Source organism: Choloepus didactylus, chromosome 3 (assembly GCF_015220235.1).
Source record: "Choloepus didactylus isolate mChoDid1 chromosome 3, mChoDid1.pri, whole genome shotgun sequence".
NCBI lineage: Eukaryota > Metazoa > Chordata > Mammalia > Pilosa > Megalonychidae > Choloepus > Choloepus didactylus.
Genome location: NC_051309.1, coordinates 94656987 through 94678738, shown reverse-complemented (window position 1 = coordinate 94678738; position 21752 = coordinate 94656987). Strand labels below are relative to the sequence as shown.

At 38.1% G+C, this 21752-nt stretch overlaps 1 protein-coding gene across 1 annotated transcript; it reads right to left on the bottom strand.

Moving 5' to 3' along the window:
* Positions 1 to 4863: 4863 nt before the first annotated feature.
* On the bottom strand, positions 4864 to 19815 carry MEPE (matrix extracellular phosphoglycoprotein). Its single transcript, XM_037829002.1, has 4 exons — positions 19762 to 19815; positions 13039 to 13092; positions 11939 to 12031; positions 4864 to 6348 (listed from the first exon to the last, which is right to left on the bottom strand). The coding sequence occupies exons 1-4, from the start codon at positions 19813 to 19815 to the stop codon at positions 4864 to 4866; spliced, it is 1686 nt and encodes a 561-aa protein (XP_037684930.1).
* Positions 19816 to 21752: the final 1937 nt, after the last annotated feature.

Genomic DNA, 21752 nt, shown 5'->3' with positions numbered 1-21752 from the left:
AGGCAGTCAACTCAACTCAACTCAAGTATTTGTTGGATGCATGACATTGTCATTTTTGGGGGGTATGAGTAGAGCTACTGATGTGATGTATTATTGGACTATATTTTCTAATATTAGACCACTTCTGTAGTACTAAGATAAACTCTTTTTGGTCACACAGAATGATTCTTTAAAATTACTTTTGCAGCTAATTTGCTTGGATATTTTCAATCCATATTCATAAGTTTTGTTTGGTTTATAGTTATTTTAATTTTCTCAGGTTTGCTGTCAAGCTTATCTTAGCTTCATAAAATGAAGAACAGTACATATATAATAGCTAATTGATGGAAGTTTGAGAAAACACATGTAGAGCACAAACCTGGCCCTGAGAATTTTTAAAGGGGTAATTATTTAATAACTTTTTACAGCATTTTTTGTGGTTAATGATATTTCAGATTTTAAGCTTTTTCATGATTTATAAGTTCCCAGAAAAATAGACAATTTCACAGGAATTTTCCAATTTACAATTATAAAGATTGTTCTTGTTATTATCTTATGTTTTAAATGTCTATACCTGGTGTTATATTTTCTTTTTCATTATTGGCTTATTTATATTTCTTTTCCTTTTTTTTTTTTTTTTTCAGCTTGGAGAGATCTTCCAGTAGATTCTCTTATTGTTTTAAAGCACATAATTCTATTACTAATCTATTAACCTAACAGTAGTGACAATCTACTTAAAACCCAAATATAGCAAGTGATACTCTATATTGGGAGCACATATGCTGTATTAAACTATTTCCATAAATTTATAAAGTATTGTACATTTAATGAAACAATCTACTTGCAATTCTTCTTGTCCTTATTACCTAAAGTCTAAGCATTTTATTTTATTTATTTTTATTATGGTAACATATATACAGCATAAATTTCCCTTTTTAACTACTTTCAACTATACAATTCAGAGGTGTTACATTCACAGTATTGTGCTGCCATCACCACTGTCCACCAAAAATTTGTCATCACCCCAAACAGAAACTCTACATCCATTAAGCAATAAGTCTTCATTCCCTCCTCCTCCCAGCCCCTGGCAAACTGTAATCTTCTTTCTGTGCCTATAAATTTGCATATTCTAATTATTTCAAATACATGATATAATACAATATTTGTCTTTTTGTGTCTGGTTTATTTCATTCAGCTGATGTCTTCAAGGTTCATCCATGTTGCAGCATGTACTAGAACTTTGTTCCTTTTTACTGCTGAGTGATCTTCCATCTTATGTATATACCACATTTTATTTACCCATTCATTTGTTGATGGACGCTTAGGTTGCTTCCACGTTTTGGCTGTTGTGAATGTTGCTGCTATGAACATTGGAGTATAGGTCCTGATTTCTTGACTAGCAGGGTTTACCTTATTAAAAATTGCTTTTGATTTTTAAATGTGGGCATGTGTGAAAACATCACGGTGTCTTTGAAACTTATGCCATCTTGATATCTCCTTAGTTCAAAGCAGGCCCTAAAGACGGAGTGAGGAGACAATATTATGTCCCTTCTAGGTTATAGCAGGAGCTCCTGAGGTGCCTTCCTTAATTCTAGACCTCTCCCTTACGACTTTCCTCACCCCCAACCTCTGGTTGGGCTGATCTTTCTTAAGCTCTAAAATACATATTATCTTTTAAAGTCATCAACTGAAGGGCCCTTATTTACCTTTTGAGATTTATTGTCTGTGACCTCTATAAACACCTCAGTGTAATACCTTAAGTATTATACTTAAAAATGGATTTTGCTATGCCCTTGTTCCTCCCTTCAGATAGAGTTAATCTACTTCCTCAGAACACCGATATCACTTTATTTATATTTCTATTATTGGACTTATCACATTTTCCCTTGTATCCTTTGTGTGCCTTTCTCCTTTATTTAATTATAGTCTCAATAAGGGCCAGGAATCTCTTTTCTCTTCTTTTTCTTTTGATCCCATGGAATTTTGCAAAATGTGGTCATTCAGTAAATGCTTTTCAATGGAGCTGAATGTTATGCAAAACAGAATCAGCCATCTTGCCTGGACTAGAAGGAATTGCCAAGAACAGGTTAATTAAGGCTGCAAAATCAGGGTAGATGTTTACAAGCAGAGAAATATAGGAGGGCAAGGTATGCAAATGACTGAGCCTGGAGACTGCTCCCAGGACTGGAAAGAGTGATCTTGTCTTTTTGGGCACAAGGTGGCAGACTATGCCCATTTCAGGCTGAATTTTCTGCCCCATTTTGGAAATCTATGTTTTGCTTTTTGTTTTTAATTTTGTTTTTTTAAGGTGAAGCATGGGTTTGGATAAAGCACCGACACCTTGCCTTATTACAGGCTGTTTTGGATCTTGGTTCCTTCTGTGTTTGGACTAACCTTTCCACAGCACTGCTTTTGATCCTATAGTTTCCCTTAAACAGATGAAGAAAATATGAAAATTGTCAGTATTTTGAATAAATATCCAAAAATGAAGACTCAAGTTAGGAGAGAGAAACAAAATATGATCAGAGAATTGAAATACAGTTTCTCCGCTGGACAGCAGACATATAGATGTAGGTCATAGACAATGACCTTTGGGAAGTCCCGTCTGTAATTACCCAATGAAAGCATTTCATTTTTCTTGTGAGCAGATGTGTAAAAGTCTGATATAACTTAGGATATGAGTAGCAAGTTATCAATTCATTTATCTACAATTTAAATTCTGATACAGTTTTCCTCACTTCATTAATTTTCTCGACTGTTTTTTTTTTCCAGAATGATCTATTACTAAAAAATCAAAGTGCTAGGAAGAGCTTATTCTGGAGTTCTGATGGTAACATTACGTGGCTGCTAAGTCTTTCCACTGATAATAATCTGTTACATATAGAAGATGAAGAATAAGTGACGGAAAAAAGATATTCCTTGTTTTCTTTCAAGTTCTTTTTTTCTCCTTCTCTCTATCTCCACACCCACAAACACATACACACACATAAACTCGTGCATTCATGTAAATGCATAAATTTGCACACGCACTCTCTCCATGTATGTATGCATGCATGTATGTGTGTGTGTGTGCATACACACATCCATATATATATATATATATATATAAAATATATGTAGCTATCTACATAATGTGTAGCAGTATAATGAGTATTTAAGAGCAAAGACTTGAGTCAGACTGCCTGGGTACAATGTCTGACTAGTTGGGCAATTCACTTACAGTTCTGTGTCAGTTTCTTCATCTGTAAAATGGGGATAATAATAGTAACCACATAATAAAGTAGCTGTGCAGATTAAAGAATTTAACAGAGCCTGGCCATGATAACTCAAATCATGTTATTATTGTTGTTGCTTTATGTGTTCTTGGAGAATATGATTTATTTCTTAGCTTATATTGCCACTTTTATTTATTAAGAAAGCACCTTCTATTAACTCCATGTGGGAGCTTTGATCTTTTGAAGACATCCTATTGTTGCATGGCATTTACTTGTATTCTCTTGTGCTCCGCATTATTCAACTCAATAACATAGGTACTGAACAGAATGTGCCAGTGTGATCCCTGCTGTTTGGGAACTTACATATTAAAGAGACAAGAGAAATAACATGCACCTTTCTTTATCTTCTACCTCTCTCTTCTTCTCTTGCCCCCTCTTAGAAGAATGTCAGGAATAAGGAGATGCATAAGTTAAGAATTCAGTCTGTTAGGAATTCATTCACCTCTAAGTACCAAAAACGAACAGTGGCTTACATAAATATGCTTCTACAGAACAAGGACTGGAAGCAGGAGGCTGATGGTGCTGGCTTGGTGGCATCTCTGTAATTATCTTGTCCTTTCATGGTCACAAAATGGCTTTTGCAACTCCAGGCATCATGTTCATGTTAAGTCAAGAAGAAGAGGGCAAGAAAGGAGAAAAGGTGGTGCCAGCAGTAAGAGTTCCTCTTATCAAGAAAAGCAAAGGCCTTCCAGAACTCTGTCCTCCCTCCTTTACAAGGAGACAGTTCTGATTTTCAGAAAGGTGTCACAAGGGCACCAATAGCTGAAAAGCAACTACTCTAAAGCAAAGGAGAGCAAGAGAGAAAGATAGGTTGTAAATGACTTGGAATCAGCCCATGAATAATATATGCCCAAACAGTTTTTGCCTTGTCTTTGCATTTGAGTTTGTCCTTTGCAGATTCTCCCTGTTTCCCTATTCTCCCCTTCATCTGGAAGCAGGTAGAATTGAGAAGTGATAACACGGCGATTTGTTTCAGGAGATAAAGTTTGCCTTTTAAGAAGTTATAAATGTGCAATGGAGGAAAGAGTATGAAGGGATGTGAAGCAGGATGTCTTTGTTAGAACAGAGGGACACCAGAGGAAAACGGAAAAGCTGGCCTAAGCAGAGTGGGAGGGGGAAGGGCTTGCAAAGTTTATCCAGAGGGGTTAATTTCCTAAGGACTGCCTTTGCTAGAGTCAGAACTAATCTTGCCTCTGGAAAGAAGCACCACAGACAAATGGATTTTCCTACAAATCATTTAATTACAGATTATCATGACAGATATTTATTGCCTAATTTTATGTCTACAGAGTAAACAAGATAACAAGGCATTTATGACATCCACAAGCTATTTAAACTTAACATCTATTCAAATCTTAACTATTCCATAAATCCCTAATGAGATTTTTGCTTAAAAAAAAAAAAAAAACATTGGTTAGCTTTGAATAGAATCTCATATTTTGCCCATTGAATTTCCAAAAGTTCTCCTGGAAAGACTAAGTTTCTTGGCTTACTCAGTTCACTGCTCTCTCCTCTTTCATGCAGTGTGCCATTGGGTGGCTCTCCTCTACCATCAATTCACAGATGACTCGGCATTCAAACCTTTGTCCTGCTGGACGTTCCTAGTGGACTAGTCACCGTCACTCTCACCGGAACTGTCACTCTCAGATGATTCACTACTATCATCCTTTCTACGGTACCTGACATTCCCCCTGGACTGGGGTTTTCTGTAATACCAGGAGCCTTTCCTTTGCAACATGCCTTTCCTCTGAATAGAATTATTTTGTCCATGGGGTGTATAATGATTTTTTCTGCCACTGCTGTGTGTTATTGTGTTCCCCTCATTATCAGGGCCATTGTGGGGACCTATTTCATTTTCAATTTCATTATCAACACCACGAGAAGGAATCAGGGGGTCCTTACTTTTGCCCTTAGCAGAAAATCTTTGTTTTTCATTCACACTTACTTGGTGCCTAGTAGAACCTCCTGTACTTTTTCTACTACTACCTTTGCCATTTTTAGGAATTTCATTATAATTAGTACTCTCAATTGTGCCACCACTGCCTCCTTTTCTTTCCTCTTTTGAGGGTCCATGGGGGTAATGAAACTCTACTTTCCCTTGATGAGCATTTTGACTGCCAGCATCCACACTGTCTCCTTCTTTCCCAGGGAGTTGCTTAAAATTGGTACTGCCGATGATGTCATTGCCGCCCTCCACCAGCCTAACTTCAGGAGCAGCTGCCTCTTTTGCTGTTGCTTCCCTGGTTCCAATGCCATTTCTACCATCTTCTTCTTTCTCTGGGATCTCATTATAACTTGGCCCCATAGTGTCAGGACTAGGAGTTCCACTTTCACTTGGACCTGAAAACCCTGTTTGAACATCTGTATGGTCTAGGTCAGGAACAACAGTAGCTCCTCCTTTACCAAGAATGTCCTCAAAAGGCTGGCCATCCCCACTGAAAGGAGAGATATTGTTGTCCCCTCTCTCTTGAAGCTCTGTGTAACCACTGCCTTCAAAATCACTGGGGATTTTTTTGACTTTTGGGAGCTGTTTTAGATAGTCAGTATTGCGTTGGATCTGATGGATGCTTCGGCGTTTTACTGGGATAGTCTGGGCTTGGGCATCTCTTTGATGATTCTTCCTAGCCTTTGGGGAGGCATCAGCATAGTTAACACCAGCTGGGATTTTGCTTAGAACAGTCCTAAGTTTCTTCTTCTTGTTTCTGTCCCCCAAGTGTCCAATTGCAGTCACTGGCCCCATTATATGTCGCATATTATTTCTGACAAGAGCTGTACCATATTCTTCTTGGTCATGTAGTTCGCTGATAGCACGGCTTCCATTCTCAGCCCTCTTATTCCCGGGGAATGCAGGATACATGGACTTGCTTAGGTCACTCTGGGCATTCTCTTTGTTGCTATTGTTGTGATCCCCATTCAGTGTCTGACTATTTGCAAAAAGATTTTGGGGCTCACCACTTTGGTTGTTTTCATTGGCTTCGTAAAGGGAGAAGTTTTTATCTCTCTCCTGGACAATGTTTTCTTTAGGAAATGCCTCTTGTTTTCTTTTCTTGCCCAAATGGTGAAGAGCAATATTGTCTTTGTTCCTTTCTTCTTGCTAAAGTGTAATTTTCAACACAAAGTGATTATTTTACATTAAATTGAAAAACCCAATAGCTGTTCAATAATAGATTAAAAAAAAAATCACTAGATGCTTAATAAAAAGCTTGTTAATAAAATAGAGGATTATTAGTAGAGATCATTCTGGAATGGTTAAAGAAGATTTGATGGAGAAACAAGAATGAGCTAGACATGAAGGATGAGTCAAATCCAGATAAATGGAAGGGAAGTGGTGAGAATATTTTAAGAGTAAGTGGCTGAATCAAATGATTGGAAATGGGAAGCCTTTGAAAATAATATGAATAAGCCTGTGTGGCTGCAGTAGAGAAATCCCCAAGAAGTGAGTGAAAAATAAGTTTGGAAATGTAGATTGGGAAAGATTTTGAAAGATGATAGGAGGAGACGATTTAAAGAGTGTGGTCCTCGTATTTCAAAATAAAATAATTATTCCCTCTCTCCCTTGCTCTCTCTCTCTTTTCCTTCCTTCCTCCCTTCCTTTCCTTCCTTTCTTTTGCCCTGGTCTTCCAAGGCATTTAGCTACCTAGAGAAAGATTTTCTTTTTCTTTTCTTCTTTTTCTCTTATTTCACAGAAAACATACAAATAAAGGAAGATAGGTAATGCTCAGCTTCTGACATGTAAAATAGGATTTCACAGCAAATGCTGCAATCCCTGCTATTGTCTGAGGAAAGATTCATTAATTTTCTTTTCTTCCCCTTTGGCATATAAGCTTAATTTAAGAGTCTAAATCAATAGGTCTCAAATTTAGCCAGTATCGGAAACATCTGGAAGCCTTGCTAAAACAATGATACTTGGACTCAACTCCCAGAGCTCCCAATTCACTAGGTCTGGGGTGGGACCCTTGAATGTGTGTTTCTAACAATTTCCCAGGTGATGCAGACACTGCTGGTCTGGAGACCACATTTCGAGAACCACTGGTGTAGATCATAAGTTTAAGTAACAGAGGCCCAGATGAGAAGAGCATTGTTACAAATGTATTTCAATTTGTCCTTTTTTGATTTGGGGACTCTGTGAACACTTTGCTACTTAGGCTGCCCTTTACCAAAGAGGGGGGTAGCCAAGTTACATTAAGGTTGGCAGAACAACGTGGTCAGGAAGAAGGGGGACTGAGATGGACTTTGTCCTGTGCCACTCTCTGTTTCTCTGCAGCACAGGCTAGGGAAGTGTCTGAGAGGCTACGGTCAGGAACTTTCCAATGGGTGTCACAGCAGGAAGAGTGAGTTGCCTTTTAAAGGAGGAATGTAAATGGAACATGTATACTAGGGACAAATGCGAACCATTTCCAAAACAAAGAGGGGTCTAAATTGCTCATGAGAGCCAAGGGATGTTGAATCACCACTGGGCCCAACTAAGACTATACAGATTGGATCCTAAGCCACACCAGCTGGTAACTTCATCTTAGAATGTCAGCAGGGCAAGTGGCACACAAGTTTTGGCCAAGCAACATTGCATGCCATACATGCCTGAGGATCTTAATTTTCCTCCCTGCCGTGGTGTAAGCCTTGTACAGATGTATGGCAAATGGTATGGTGTGGGTGGTGTGAGCCATACCCCACTCCTCATATACCTAGAAGCCATCTTATAGAGAGGAGGGGAAATGAAGATACAGGGATTTTTATCTAAAAGAGATAAAATACTCCTTTACTTAAAGGACTATTTAAACTATTAGATGAGATAAAGTTCCAATAGGTTGAATTTAAGTTAATTTTTGCACACTCCTTTCCTCCTGCTCCATTAACCCATGGGTAGGAGCTATCAATGAATAGAAAATTTATAGACAAAATAAATACCATACTTTCTCTCCACCCCAAAATTGTAGGGTGAGCTAAAATTTGTGACCATTACATTGGCCTTTGAGCTGGTAAATAATACAAAATCAAGATAAGAGATATTTATTGAGCAACTAGTACATGTAAAAAACTGGGATGGGTGCTATGTGTTTTAGGAAATACCTTATTCCTTATTGGGTGACAAAGGCTATAGTCCTGCAGGGGTATTGAAGAGTGCAGATGGAGTGGAAGAGATTTATATCCATTTGGAATTGTCACAGATATACAGAGTGCCTGAGATTTGTAGAACCTGGAATGCCAAGATAAAGAATCTGGGTTTATCTTGCAGGGGAAAAAGTGCTAGTGAAGGTTATTAAGCAAAGAGGCTGACAAAGTAAAAATTAGGGGCTTAAGAAGAATGGCAGCGGGGGCAGGGAGGAGCAGCAGTTAGGAGGCTGTTTCAGTGTCCAGGAATGAGATGTAAACATTTGGATTAGGATTATGTCAAAGGAAAACACTGCAAAGGAAGGCCTTCTATTGCTGTCCAAATAAAAGGAGACAGTAAGTAAAATGAACTCGAATGTTAACAATCAAAAATGAAGACAAGAAGAAAATGGGTTTAGGAAATAAAGAATGTGAATTTAAAAAGCAATATTCAGTTAGATAGACAGTTGGGGTTTCAGCCACTCAGAGGTTACCCAGTACAAGTCCTTCCCAGCCTGAGGATTTTAGGATCACATCCACAGCTTCCCTGACCTAGTGTCACCTGGTCTCTCCTTGAATACTTTAGTTTTCAAGTCAGATCTTTCACTTTGGGGGAGCGCTAGTTTTTTCAAAACATTTTTTTCTTTAAACCTGTAACTGGCATCTATTCTTCCTGACACAACAACTATGAAGGTTATTTCCTCTTTCTTATGCAACCCCTACAGTATCTGGAACAGTTTGGTTTTCCTCCAAACCCACTGTATAAGTTCTCTTCTTGAGTTTAACACCCATGGTTCCCTCTTATTGGGGCACTATGTTCAGACCCATCACCTAACTCAGGATCACCTTTAGCCTGTGGGGACCCAAATCAGTCTCAGATGCTGATGTGGCCTAATCAGCCCTGAGCATGCAGAGGCTATCAGCTTCCTGTGCTGACTGCAGCATTTTTTCTAATAGAGTTTAATTTTGTCTTGTACTTTTTGGCCACCACTTCAATCTCTTGGCTCTCCTTGAGCATGTGGACATCTTCTTGAATATGGTAATTAAAGATGTGGAAATAATGAGAGTTCCCAGATGGAGATAAAAAGAGCAGTTAGTTGGACGCTCACACTAACGGAGCCTGTGTGTAGGGAAGATAGCAAAGGAGATAGAAAAACAGTGTTCAGGGAAGCCAGGATCAGAGGGAATAGATTTTAGTGAAATAGCAGGCAAGAATTGCCAAATGATCTCTCTCGATCCTTTGATCAAGTGCTTACTGATAGGAGTTGCACTATGAAAAGAAGCAGTTGCTCAACTCTGCCTTTTATGAGCTGTGACACCAAGACCTTTATTTTATGTCTCTGTGCCTCAGTTTTCTTAGCTGTAAAATAACAAAAATGGTACCTAACTTTTAGAGTTGTTGAGAGAATGAAATGATTTTATTAAATAATAAAATGCAAAATGTCTCTCATGAAACAAGTACTAAATAAATGATAGTCACTATCATTTCATACAGAACTACATATAGCCCTGTATCAAATGGTAGTTTCCTTTTCTACATAATGTTAATGATATCCATTTGACTAGAGGATGCACAGCTGTTCTCTCAGTCCCTTCCTTTCTCTAAAATTGGTGGTTCTTACAGATGGAGATGAAGTAATTCCAGACCCCTTGGCCTGTGGGCTGCCTGCATACCATCTCTGGATGTGGATCCTGAAAGCTTGTGGCCCCTGATTCTCTGTCACCTAAAATGGATTTTATTGGGTTCTCTTCCTTTTTGCCGCAAGATAAGAGTAGTGTTCCACATGGAGGACTGCCCACTTTATACATGTATCTTATTAAATGTTGGAAGCAGTGGAGAAACTGTTGAATCAGCTTACATTTCACTCTCAAGATAAAAATGGTTTATGGAAGTGTCCTCTAATCTTATTAAACTGGCTAACAGAAGTTGGCAACAGTGCCAACTTCTAGGATTTTGAGGGTACAAGTTGAGATAATTTATTCGTGGGAGTTATGACACTGCTATTCACTCATCTTTTATATTGGTAGATGTATTCTGAACATGGTTAAGATTTTGCTATGAGAAAGAAAGATAATAGAAGCAAACTTTAAATTGAGATATTTCTGAACACTAAGTATTTTAAACATTTGACATTTTAAGTCATTGAGTCTTGGAAAGTTTTACTTGGACATTTACAGTTATTTTCCTTTGCAATCAAGTTCATTTGCTCATTGTTTATTAACTTATTTATTTTTGAGCTAACTGGGTGCTTTAGAAAATCAGTAGAGTAAAATAATCCTTCCTAATTTTTCTTTTAATCCCCCTACTCTGAAGTGGGAAGTTTTGTTTTATTTTTGCTGTGTCTCCTTCTGCTTTTAAAAGAATAGCATGTGTATTAATGAATGGTGTGCATTTCATTAAAGACTGATTAGAGTTTTTTAATTAAAAAAAAACCATGAAGCAATTTTTAAACTGTTCTAAGTAGTTGTCAGTCATTTTGGCATTGGAGAAAATTAAACCCCTGCTTTCTGATTGCATTGCTAACTATATGGTGGCTTTATGAATCATCAGTTGGTCACCTTCCCCTGCTGCATTTTGCTATCTCCATGCCTTGCTTCATATTATTATTTTCCTGGAGAATGGCTTCTTCCACCCACTTCTGTTTGCTCAGATCCTATTCGTCCTCTAAGGCCCAGCTGAATTGTTTTCATTTTTCTCTAGTCTAAGCCCCTAAAGCATGGTTTTTTAAAATTTGTTTTTGTTACCACTCACACAGCACTTTGCATTCTGTCTGGGAATATAATGATTTTTATAAGCATCTTCTATTTCTTTATAAACTCGAAGATTCTGGAGAGAAAGAATTACATTTTTTCAGTGATTTGATCTCACTTAGTATCTTGTACAATAGGAGGAGCTCAACATGTTTGTTACAACATAAGAGTTTTAATTTTGTGCAATTACATGTGGTCTTAGTGATGCCATCCAAGGAATATTGAGCAGAAGAAGATAACATTTTGGGGGCAAAATACTACTCCCATGGCAAATGAAGCCATATTTGGAAAATGCAAACAGTCCCTTTGCCAGTGGCATTTAAACTCTTTGCCAGTGAATCTGCAAGAAGGGAATGATTGAAAAGAATTATTGTCACCCCAATGACAAGGTCCTTATTCTTCTTTTTCTGAGCATCTCAACACAGATGAATCATCCATGGATTGAATTTAAGGGACACTAAAACATTTCACAATCCAGGCCAAAATGACTTCCTATATTAGTCTCCCGCTGGTGTAATCACCACCATTAGAATATATGGTAGAATATGCCCAGAAAACCTCTTTGTGAAAGAGCAAAACGTAGCTCAGAAGCAATAACGTGGCAACCCATGGGCATCTAGGAAGCACCAGCAGGTCCCAAGGCAGAGCGTGATTTGGGTCAAGGCCTGGAGTGAGGCTCAGGAGGTCTCTGGAAAACAGTGCCTTAGTAGAGTTGGGGAGCTGTGGGGGAGGGACAAGGGCACTACCACTGAGTGACTCTCCAAAAGTAAACTGTCTGCCCTACAGCATCCCCTAGGGTTAGTTCAGAGCTCATGATAAGATTCTTAACTCGAGATTCAGCTTACCTTCACATCAGTTTGGTTTTTCCTCCCAGATGATGTGTAAACATACTTATAAATATAAGACCCATGTTTCTCATGGTGGCCCTTGTACGTTATCTATTAAAACACAAAGTTATATTAAGGTGAGTTTATCTTTTAGGAAGACATTTTCTGGCTCTCTTTTTGACTGTACAAAACATCTTTAACTTGGACGAAGTCTAATTCTGCCTAAGACAAATGATAGCACTACTTATATGACCACAGGAGGTATGTGTGAGCCAGCTCCCAAAGATAGCATCTTGTTCCTTTCTCTCTTTTCTACATATCTCTAAATCTGTTTTCAGTAAGAGTGACCATCAACTGCTCTCCCTCCCAGTGTATATCATTTTTTTTTTTAAACCAAATTTCAGTGGAAATGGAGCACATAGAAATAATTTTAGGTGGCAGTTGAGGCTGGGGTTAGGAGGAAGGCAGGTTTTACATTATTCATGTCTGTTGTCAAATTGGCCAAACTCGCAGCATGAACATTCAGGTTTCTTGCTTTTGCCTTTGTAATTTTGAGCTGAGATAAAGAACAGAAGATTGTTAGTTCTCAGAACAGTAATTTCCAAGACTGCCAGGAGAAACCACTGTAGGCAGAAGTAAGCTGCAATTTGGAGACATGCAAACCTGAGGGTACTTGTCTCAGCTTTCTGGATGCACATGGAAAACTAACTCCATGTAAACAGAATTCTCCATTAAGATTTGTTAACCACGTTCCTTTTGTCTTCTCCCTCATTTATTGCTTTGCTCCCATATTCATGTATTGGAAAATATTGTTGGCTAATTACAATATCCCTTAATTTTTACTCACTTTCCCTTCTGAAAGTTGCCTAGCCAACTGTTGTTTCATTTGAAGGAAGCAATCAAATTGAAAAGAAACAATCTCAATTCAGAATGTGCAGATTATAATACCTATGTGAACTATAATACCTGATTAACTAGAAATTGCCAAAATTATATTGTATAATTTTGCATTTCCATCTTAGGTATCCAAGAATACATTGACCATTAAATTTTTCTCTTAGTGACTTTTTTCTCTACAGAGCAGAATAGATTTATTTGAGAAGAATAACTCTGTTTACCCTCTGTTCTTCCACACAGCCTTGCTTAGTTTTCTCAGTTTGTGGTTGAAATGTCTGAAAGAAAACAAGACACAAAACTTTACCAAATAGAACATTCATCCTTCATTCATTTATTCAAACAACAAACGTTTCATTTGTTTTTCCATCACAGGGGTGTATTATTAGAAGTGGAAAATCATTCCAACCAAAAGAAGATGGACACACGCTTCACATTAATATTTATTTCAGAATTACAAAAGAGAGTGCCAGTTTCCCTCTCCCAGAGGGAGACAATGCTATCTTGATTGCAAGCAAAGGAGAACCACGCAGTAGGTGTGGGGAGAGGGGGAGGGAGAAATGGCATTCTGGGTGATGGAGCTTGGATGTCATTGGCAGCCACTGAAAAAGAAGTTTTCACTGGCAAGCTGGGACTTGTTTAACATTGATGAACTAATATTAAAGTTCAGTGATGTGAATGCATGTGCACATTAATTGCTATATTGAGTTAAGATATGACGGGGCAGATGGTCCAGCAAGAGTAAAACTAAAGCTCTGCACAGAAGGGGTAGGACCACACCAAAGGATGAGACCTTATTGTTGTCAGTTAACTGGTCAGATATTTCCTTCAGGGAAGGGAAAATGGAGGTGGCCAGGAGATTGGGACAAATTCTTTCTCTTGGTTTAACATGAAAGTATCAGGATTTCTTTATGGTAGCTGAGGGTGAAAGGTAAGTACGGAGGTGGGGAAAGGCCAGAAACAAAGAAGAAACAGACCCAGGCAGATTGCTCAGGATGTTGGACTTAACTTTAGGTGTCACAGATGAACATGTGGAACAGGATCTGGGAATCCTAGGAACAAGCTTTCTGCAGACAGAGCAAGTGTAACAATTCTTTCATTCACAGTATTTTTATTTCCCTATTTCTTTTTTAAATTCCTAGCTTATTCAGATGTGGCAAGGGGAGCCAATGGATAGGGATTGTTCATGTTTTGAGTGCATATGCTAAAGTGGAAGCAGGTATCATGGTGGTATCAGTCATTCAAGAGAAAGAAAGCTTCAAAGCAGCTATTAAATAAAGTAAACAGTGTGAGGGATATGGTGTCAGTTTGAAGGTATTATGTCCCCCAAAATGCCATGTTCTTTGATGCAATCTTGTGGGGGCAGACGTGCTAGTGTTGATTAGGTTGGAACTTTGGATTAGGATGTTTCCATTGAGATATGACTCAATCAACTGTGGACAAGACCTTTGATTGGATAATTTCCAAGGAGGTGTTATCCTGCCCATTCAGGGTGGGTCTTACGTAAATCACTGGAGTCCTATAAAAGAAGTCACAAACAGAAGAACCTCAGAGCAACTGAGAATGACATTTTGAAAAGGAGCTGCAGCTAAGAGAGGACAAGATACCCCAAGAGCAACAATTTGGAGAACGCCATTTTGCAACACAACCTTGGAGCAAGCAGATGCCAGCCATGTACCTTCCCAGCTAACAGAGGTTTTCCAGATGCCAATGACCTTTCTCCAGTGAAGGTACCCTATGGTTGATGCCTTACCTTGGACACTTTATGGCCTTAAGACTGCAACTTTGTAACCAAATAAACCCCCTTTATAAAAGCCAATCCATTTCTGGTATTTTACAAAAAAAGGCAGCATTAGCAAATGGGAACAGATTTTGGTACCAAAGAAGTGGGGTGCTGTTGTGTTTGCAAATGCCAAACATGTTGGAATGGCTTTTCAAATGGATAAGGGGAAGATTCTGGTAGAATTGTGAGGAACTTGATAGAAAAGGCCTAGACTGCTTTAAGAGACTGTTGGTAGAAATCTGGACTCTAAAGATACTTTTGATGAGGGCTTGAACAGAAATGTTCAATGTGTTGTTCCAAACTAGAAGGAAGGTGACCATTGTTTTAAAGTGGCAGAGAATTTGGCAAAATTTAGTCCTGTTTTCAGATGGAGGGCAGAATTTGAAAGCAACGAGCTGGGATACTTAGCTGAGGAGATCTCTAGACTATGTGTGGAGGATGTAGTCTGGCTTCTACTTGCAGCTTATAGTAAAATGTGACAGGACAGAGATAAGCTGAGAAATGAACTCTTGGGTACAAAGAAACCAGAAACTGATAGTTTGGAAAATTCCAGGCATCTAGAAAGTGATACCCCAGAGACTACAGCCCACATGAGGATTTAACCAAACATGGAACCCAGCTGCCGTTTCAGTACAAGCCAGGATTGGAGATGGAGTTATCCAGAAAGGATTTGTGAAAACTCCTGATGTCTGACAGTTTTGACCCCTGTGTGTTTCATGCCAAGCCAACCAGATATTTGCAAGATCTGTATATACAGATCCACTGCGAGTCTGGACTGGAAGGGACACAGAAGGAACACATTGAAGGAAAAATTTCTTCAAGGACAGAATCATGGAAATTGAAGTCTTGCATCAAGAAATCTCAGGCAAGAAGAGCAGAGCAACCCAGGCACATGGAAAGGGTGAGTTTGCCCTGGAGGTGGAGGGTGGGCCTTCTGCCTCAATGCTCAGGAAGAGTGCAGCCACCCCAGGCCCCAGAGAGGGTGGAGCACATTCCCAAGGGATTGGGAAGAACCTGGCCACCACCCCACTGTTCAGAGAGGGGAGAGCCTTTGCCCTGGAGAGGCAGAGTCTGGGTGACACCCTGATGCTTAAGGAGGGCGGGACCAAGAAGGTGGTCTCGCCAGTGTGTGGATATGTTGGAGCACTCACCCCAGCATTTGGAGAGAAAAGGGCTGCCACACAGGCCCTTGGAAAGGGTTGGACTCCCACTCTCTCAAGCCCCAAGGATAAAACACCATTCTCTAAATGACTCTCAGACTTTGAAATCTAATGAAGTTTGCCCTGAGGTTTTAGGAACTGTTTTGGTCCCTTAAGCCCTGTTTTTCTTACTGTTTCTCCTAATTGCAATGGAATGTTTATCCTATGAATGTCCCTCCTTTGTATTTTGGAAGCAGATATCTTGTTCTAAGTTTCATAGGTCCACAGCTAGAAGAGAAATTTGCCTTAGGACAGACCATGCCTGTAACTGATTTTGAGGGATCTTGTACTTACCTATTGTTACCAAAATGATTTAAGTGTTTGTGATATTGTGATGGGATGAATGTATTTTGTATATGGAAAGATCATGTTTTCGGGGTCCAAGGGGTGGAATGTGCCACTTTGAATGTATTATGTCCCCCAGAACACCATTTTCTTTGCTGCAATCTTGTGGGGGCAGACATATTAGTGTTGATTAGGTTGGAATCGTTTGATTGAGTGTTTCCATGGAGATATGACTCAATCAACTGTGGGCAAGACCTTCAATTAGATAATTTCCAAGGAAGTGCTATCCCGTCCCTTCAGGGTGGGTCTTAAGTAAATCACTGGAGTCCTACAAAAGAACTCACAAGCAGAAGGACCTCAGAGCAACTAAGAGTGACATTTTGAAGAGGAGCTGCAGCTAAGAGAGGACAAAACACCCCAAGAGCAACATTTTAGAGAACGCCATTTTGAAACACAACCTGGGAGCAAGCAGACACCAGCCATGTGCCTTCCCAACTAACAGAGGTTTTCCTGATGCCAATGACCTTTCTCCAGTGAAGGTACCCTATGGTTGATGCCTTACCTTGGACAATTTATGGCTTTAAGACTGTTATTTTGTAACCAAATAAACCCCCTTTATAAAAGCCAATCCATTTCTGGCATTTTGCAAAGAGGCAGCATTACCTTAACCAGGCTGTTCTGTCTGTAGTTTAGTGGCTAGCTGTTCTATCCACCTACAGCGTCTTCTTCCTAAACAAATCTTAGTTTTATTTCATTTTGTTTTATTCAGAGAGGTTGTTCCTTGCAATATTAGTAATGATCCTGCTTGCTTTCAGATCCATTCCCTGTATTTCTCCTGCTCTCTCTAGGGTGATCCCTGCAAACTACGTTTCCCAAACTCCTTTCCCAAGAGGGATGCCTGTACCAGACTCAACAATAGAAGGAGAGAAAATCCAAGATATGTCCTTTCCCCCTGTCTGTTTGGGGCTGCATCTCCAGAACTGGATGCCTCTCCTTTGTGATCCTAGCTCCTCCTGGGTGCTCCCACCCAGGTTACTGGGAACACCACTTCCTTCCTTGTCCCTCCAACTCTAGAGATGGGAATAGCTTTCTGCTACTAATCTTTGGGTTGCCTCACCACCTTCAGGTTGCCCTTTCTGTTCTTCCTGCAGCTTATAATGAGTTTCCCCAAATAAAATCCCTCTACTGAGCTCCCTGTCATGGTTTCTATTTTCCTGACTGGTCTGTGACTAATAAAATTGCCTTGGAAATATAAACTCAAAAGTTTAGTAAAAGTACCTTGTTGTCTGAGTGCCAATGTAGACCTGCTTAATATTCCAGTCCATTCTAGAGACAACTGTTTGGCAATAACACCTTATATTTTTATTTATCTCTTTATATTTTGTAAACTGCTTTCACATACAAAATCCCATTTGATTCTCATAATATCTCCTATGGGACAGGCAGTAGAAGAAATAAAATTGCCTACACTCACACAATTGGTGCTGCTAGTAGAGTAGAGGAAATATTTTAACCTGAATTCTCTGTCTCAAAATCTTAGGATATATGATGAATAAAAAATGATAAAACTTAAAATGGCCTGATATATGAAGAAATATAGTAATAAGAGGAAATATTCCTGAAGCTTCTATTAGGTGCCTTCAACACAAATTTTATAATTTAATTCTTTATTAAATTTCTTTCTTATATTGGCTCTTAAAAGCTTAAGGTCATATGCACATATAATTTAGACCATAGACTTTTTCTTCAAAAATATCAAAACAATGAAAATAGTCCTGGAAATAGGGCTATAGGAAGGAGAAAACATAAAAAAGGAAATGGGCAGTTATTAAGCAAAAGAAAGAAATGACAGTTTCGGGTATTAGACATCTTACAGAATGCACACATACGCACACACATGGATGTATTAAAACATACTTGATGGTAGATATTACAGAATATTATAGTACCTTAGTCTAGCACAAGACATTTTTTATAATGAAATCATTTTTTGTCTAATTGCCTATTGTGAATATTAATTGAATTGAATGACTCAATAATTACCTTTTATTTTCTTCTATAATGAAATGGTTTTGAATTTGGATTATAATTCCAAAACATATATGACATAGCATATAGTAATTTCTAATACCACCAATCTATTATTAAATAATTTAGGTATTGGTTAAAATGGATTCTATAAATCTGGGAGAAAATGTTGCATTTAACTGTTCACAATTTCAGATTTTGACTTTGTCCTTGCCAAGCCTCTTTCATTTGAAACATGCACCTCTTCTTTCCACCCCCTCCCCCACACTCATTTGGTGGTTCTCCTTTTGTGAATGTGGACTTGTAATTGGGATGGCATTGTCTCCCACTGGGGAGGAGAGCTGGCACCCTCATTTGACCAGTGGTCACTGGATCGATGTTGACATAGCATATTTACTGGAAAAAAGGTCAGAGAGTGCTACTCCAGCTGTTGCTTAGGAATGTGCTGCTTAAAATAAACTCATCCTCAGTTGGTTGGACTGGGCTGGGTCAGCATGACCTGCTCTGCCACCATCCTGCCTAAGCGGGTGCCTGTAGGCCCTGAGTGAGCTACGTTGTGGGCACTGGGCCTGACAGACGCCTATTTTAAGCAGCACAGCCCCACAGTACTGAGAGAGACACATGCTGTCCCCAGCCTCTTCTGTCCTAACAAGATGACATGGTTCATCCTTGTCAGTTCAGTCTTGTTGCCCAGTCACCCACTCATTCAGGACCTATTTAAGTACTTCCGGCAAAAGAATGATGACTTGTTTCCATGCTTCTTCAACTTCAAAGGTTACACTGAGAAGTTAGGATGCTTTCCAGACATTATCTAATTAGCACTGTGTCTGCATTGCAGGAAAGATCTGTAACACTCAGCATTTCACAAAGTAATTTGGTCACCTCCTGAGTACTCAACTGGTGAGTCAGAGAGAAGAAAAGAAAGGACACAGAAGGAGTTTGGGTTAAGCTTAGAGATACTTCGTCCCATCTTTATCTTTTTGATGATGAGAAAAATATTAGTAGGATCATACTAACAGGCTGTTGCAAGAAATACAGAAAAGGTCACTTCTCTTTGTGTTTCCATCTGTTTACAAAAACTAGTTGGTTAACATTAAAATATTCAAGTCAAATTCTTTAAATTTTTAGTAAAATATCAAAAGACAATTTTGAAATTTCTTAGACTTTCTTTGTTTATTCTATTGTAGTAAAATGTATACCATGTAAATCTGCCATTTTAACCATCTTTATGTGTACAATTCAGTGACATTAATTACATTCACAATATCATGAAATCATCACCACTCTCTGACATGTTTTAATTTGAGTCTCTGAGTATTACTCATTAGTGTCAGCTGATTTGAAACGCTGCCCTTGGCTATTTCAAACACTGATTTGAAACAGGCTGATTTGAAAGGCTACAAAACTACTGTTCACTGTTCCTTAAAAGGCTATATGGTGACATCCTGTAATTTAGAACATGTTTATTGAAGGCATCCTTGGTGACAGTCATTTCTGTTAAGTGTTGGATGTTTTCCATTTGCTCGATATTTTATTTTTTTGTAATTGAGCTAGATAAAATTCTGCTAATTTAAACAGACATTACTTAAAAGAAAAACAGAAAAAGAGAGTGAGAGATTATATGATGTATTACCGAGTTAATAAAGACTTACTGGTGCTGCCCAGGCCAGAGTGAAAAGGAGGAGTCCCAGACAGACAACTTGCATCTTTGAGAATCTCTGTGAAAAGACAGTAATATTTTACCCTAAAGCATTGTCAATCATGAACTGCAGCCATAAGAACAAAGATAAATAAAAACAGCAGTTCATTTCTTTTTGTTAAAAAAAAGAAAAGAGAAGAAAAGAAAAACTATGTATAGTTCATTTGTAATCAAGTGCAGAGGCTTTAATCTAAGAGCTTTCATATGTCTAGTTATTCCAATGTGAAAATGAAAATTGGTCAGTGTCATTAAAATAAAGTCAATTGATAGAAATGAATTTTATAGGCACATAGTTGACCTGTTGTCAGCCCTAACTTTTCCCCTCTTTGTCTTTAGAAAGTGATTGCTTAACTTAATTATTTGTGTAACCCATAAAGACATTAAGTTAATATAGCAGTTCATAACAGAGTCCTTAAATGAGTCTGCCAGGATAAGAGGCTCCACTGTGGGGAATGAAATCCTGTCAGCTACCAGGCTATGAACTCATATTCATTAGCAGAGTTTCTGAATCAGCAACCATCCATGAGCCAGAGAGTGAAACAATTACGAAGTAGATATGTTAATAGCTAACATATACTGAATAATTAAAATATCCATGTACTTTTCTAAGAACTTTACACATATTCAATTTTTTGAGCTTTACAATAACCTTATGAGGTAGGTGAAATAACTATGCCCATTTTATAGATTAGGAAATAGGCACAGAAAGGTCAAATAACTTGCCCTGGATTTAAGGTATAAAAGGGCAGAACTAGGGTTAGAATCTAAACAATGTACCTATAGGAACAATTTTCTTAATCAAGACCCTATATGATTAATAAATGTCTGTTCTTTTACCTTATTGTAGAAAAATGCATATGTACCTAATTTAAAAGTAAATAATATTTTATATTGGATTCAACAAAATGAATGATTTTTAAAACACACGTAATTTTGGATTAAGGTACATGTTTATGCTTTGGAAAATAGACCAACAGGATCTAATGAGCATACTTAATTCAAGTAGTCATTAGGTTGAAAAAAAGTCAGTGCAGTGTTGGATTACTAATCTGTTGGTTTCAATGAACATGAAGAATTTCACTAACTGCCACACCAACCAATAGCAACAAACAAGAGAATAAAAAGTACACACCACTCTTTGAGATCACTTTGGAAGGAAAGCACTTGGGGGAAACAACCTAAATATTCTTGTAGTCTTTAAACATTACAAGATAAAAATTTATTTGGAAAAATAAATATAACTATCAAATATATTTAAAAATCCTAAATTATTTTCTAAATTAATATAAAATAAAGGATCTATTTAATAATTCTAACTATAATTTAGCCTTTTGAGCATTTTATTGATCAGGACAATACAAGGAGTTACTTATCAAATGGTTTAATGCTGATCAGCAAAGATAAAGTTTGAAAGTACAAATATGTTAAAGTTCTCCTTATTCTGGTTTGCAGAGAGAGTAAAAACACAGTATCTGAGTTACTTTGGCTTTTGATAATGTTAATAGTCAAATCAAAGGGAAAGTTACTTCCAATTCATCAATTTTAGATGATTTCTAGAGCTTAGTAATACACTTTCTATTTTTACAACACAAAGCATTAAACATTACTGGTTGTCCTCAGGACAGAATACTTTCAATATCCTTTCATTTTTAAAAGCAATATCCCTCCAAGGGTTGCAAAAATCTTGAAAATGTAAACAACTCTGTTATAAAGCTATTTGTTATCAAGAACATCAAGAAAGCCAAATTACCTGGTATCTTTTACTTTCAGAATACCTGGATTCTTCTGCCGGATTGGCACTCTCCAGACATTCTGCTGAAATTTAAAGTTTGTTAGTGTTCCCAATGGCCAATCAGCATTGGCTCACTTAGCACCGACAAACAATTTGTTATGAGTGCCCACAGATAACCATAGGGGGCAAAGTAATTTTGATCTAAAAATGTG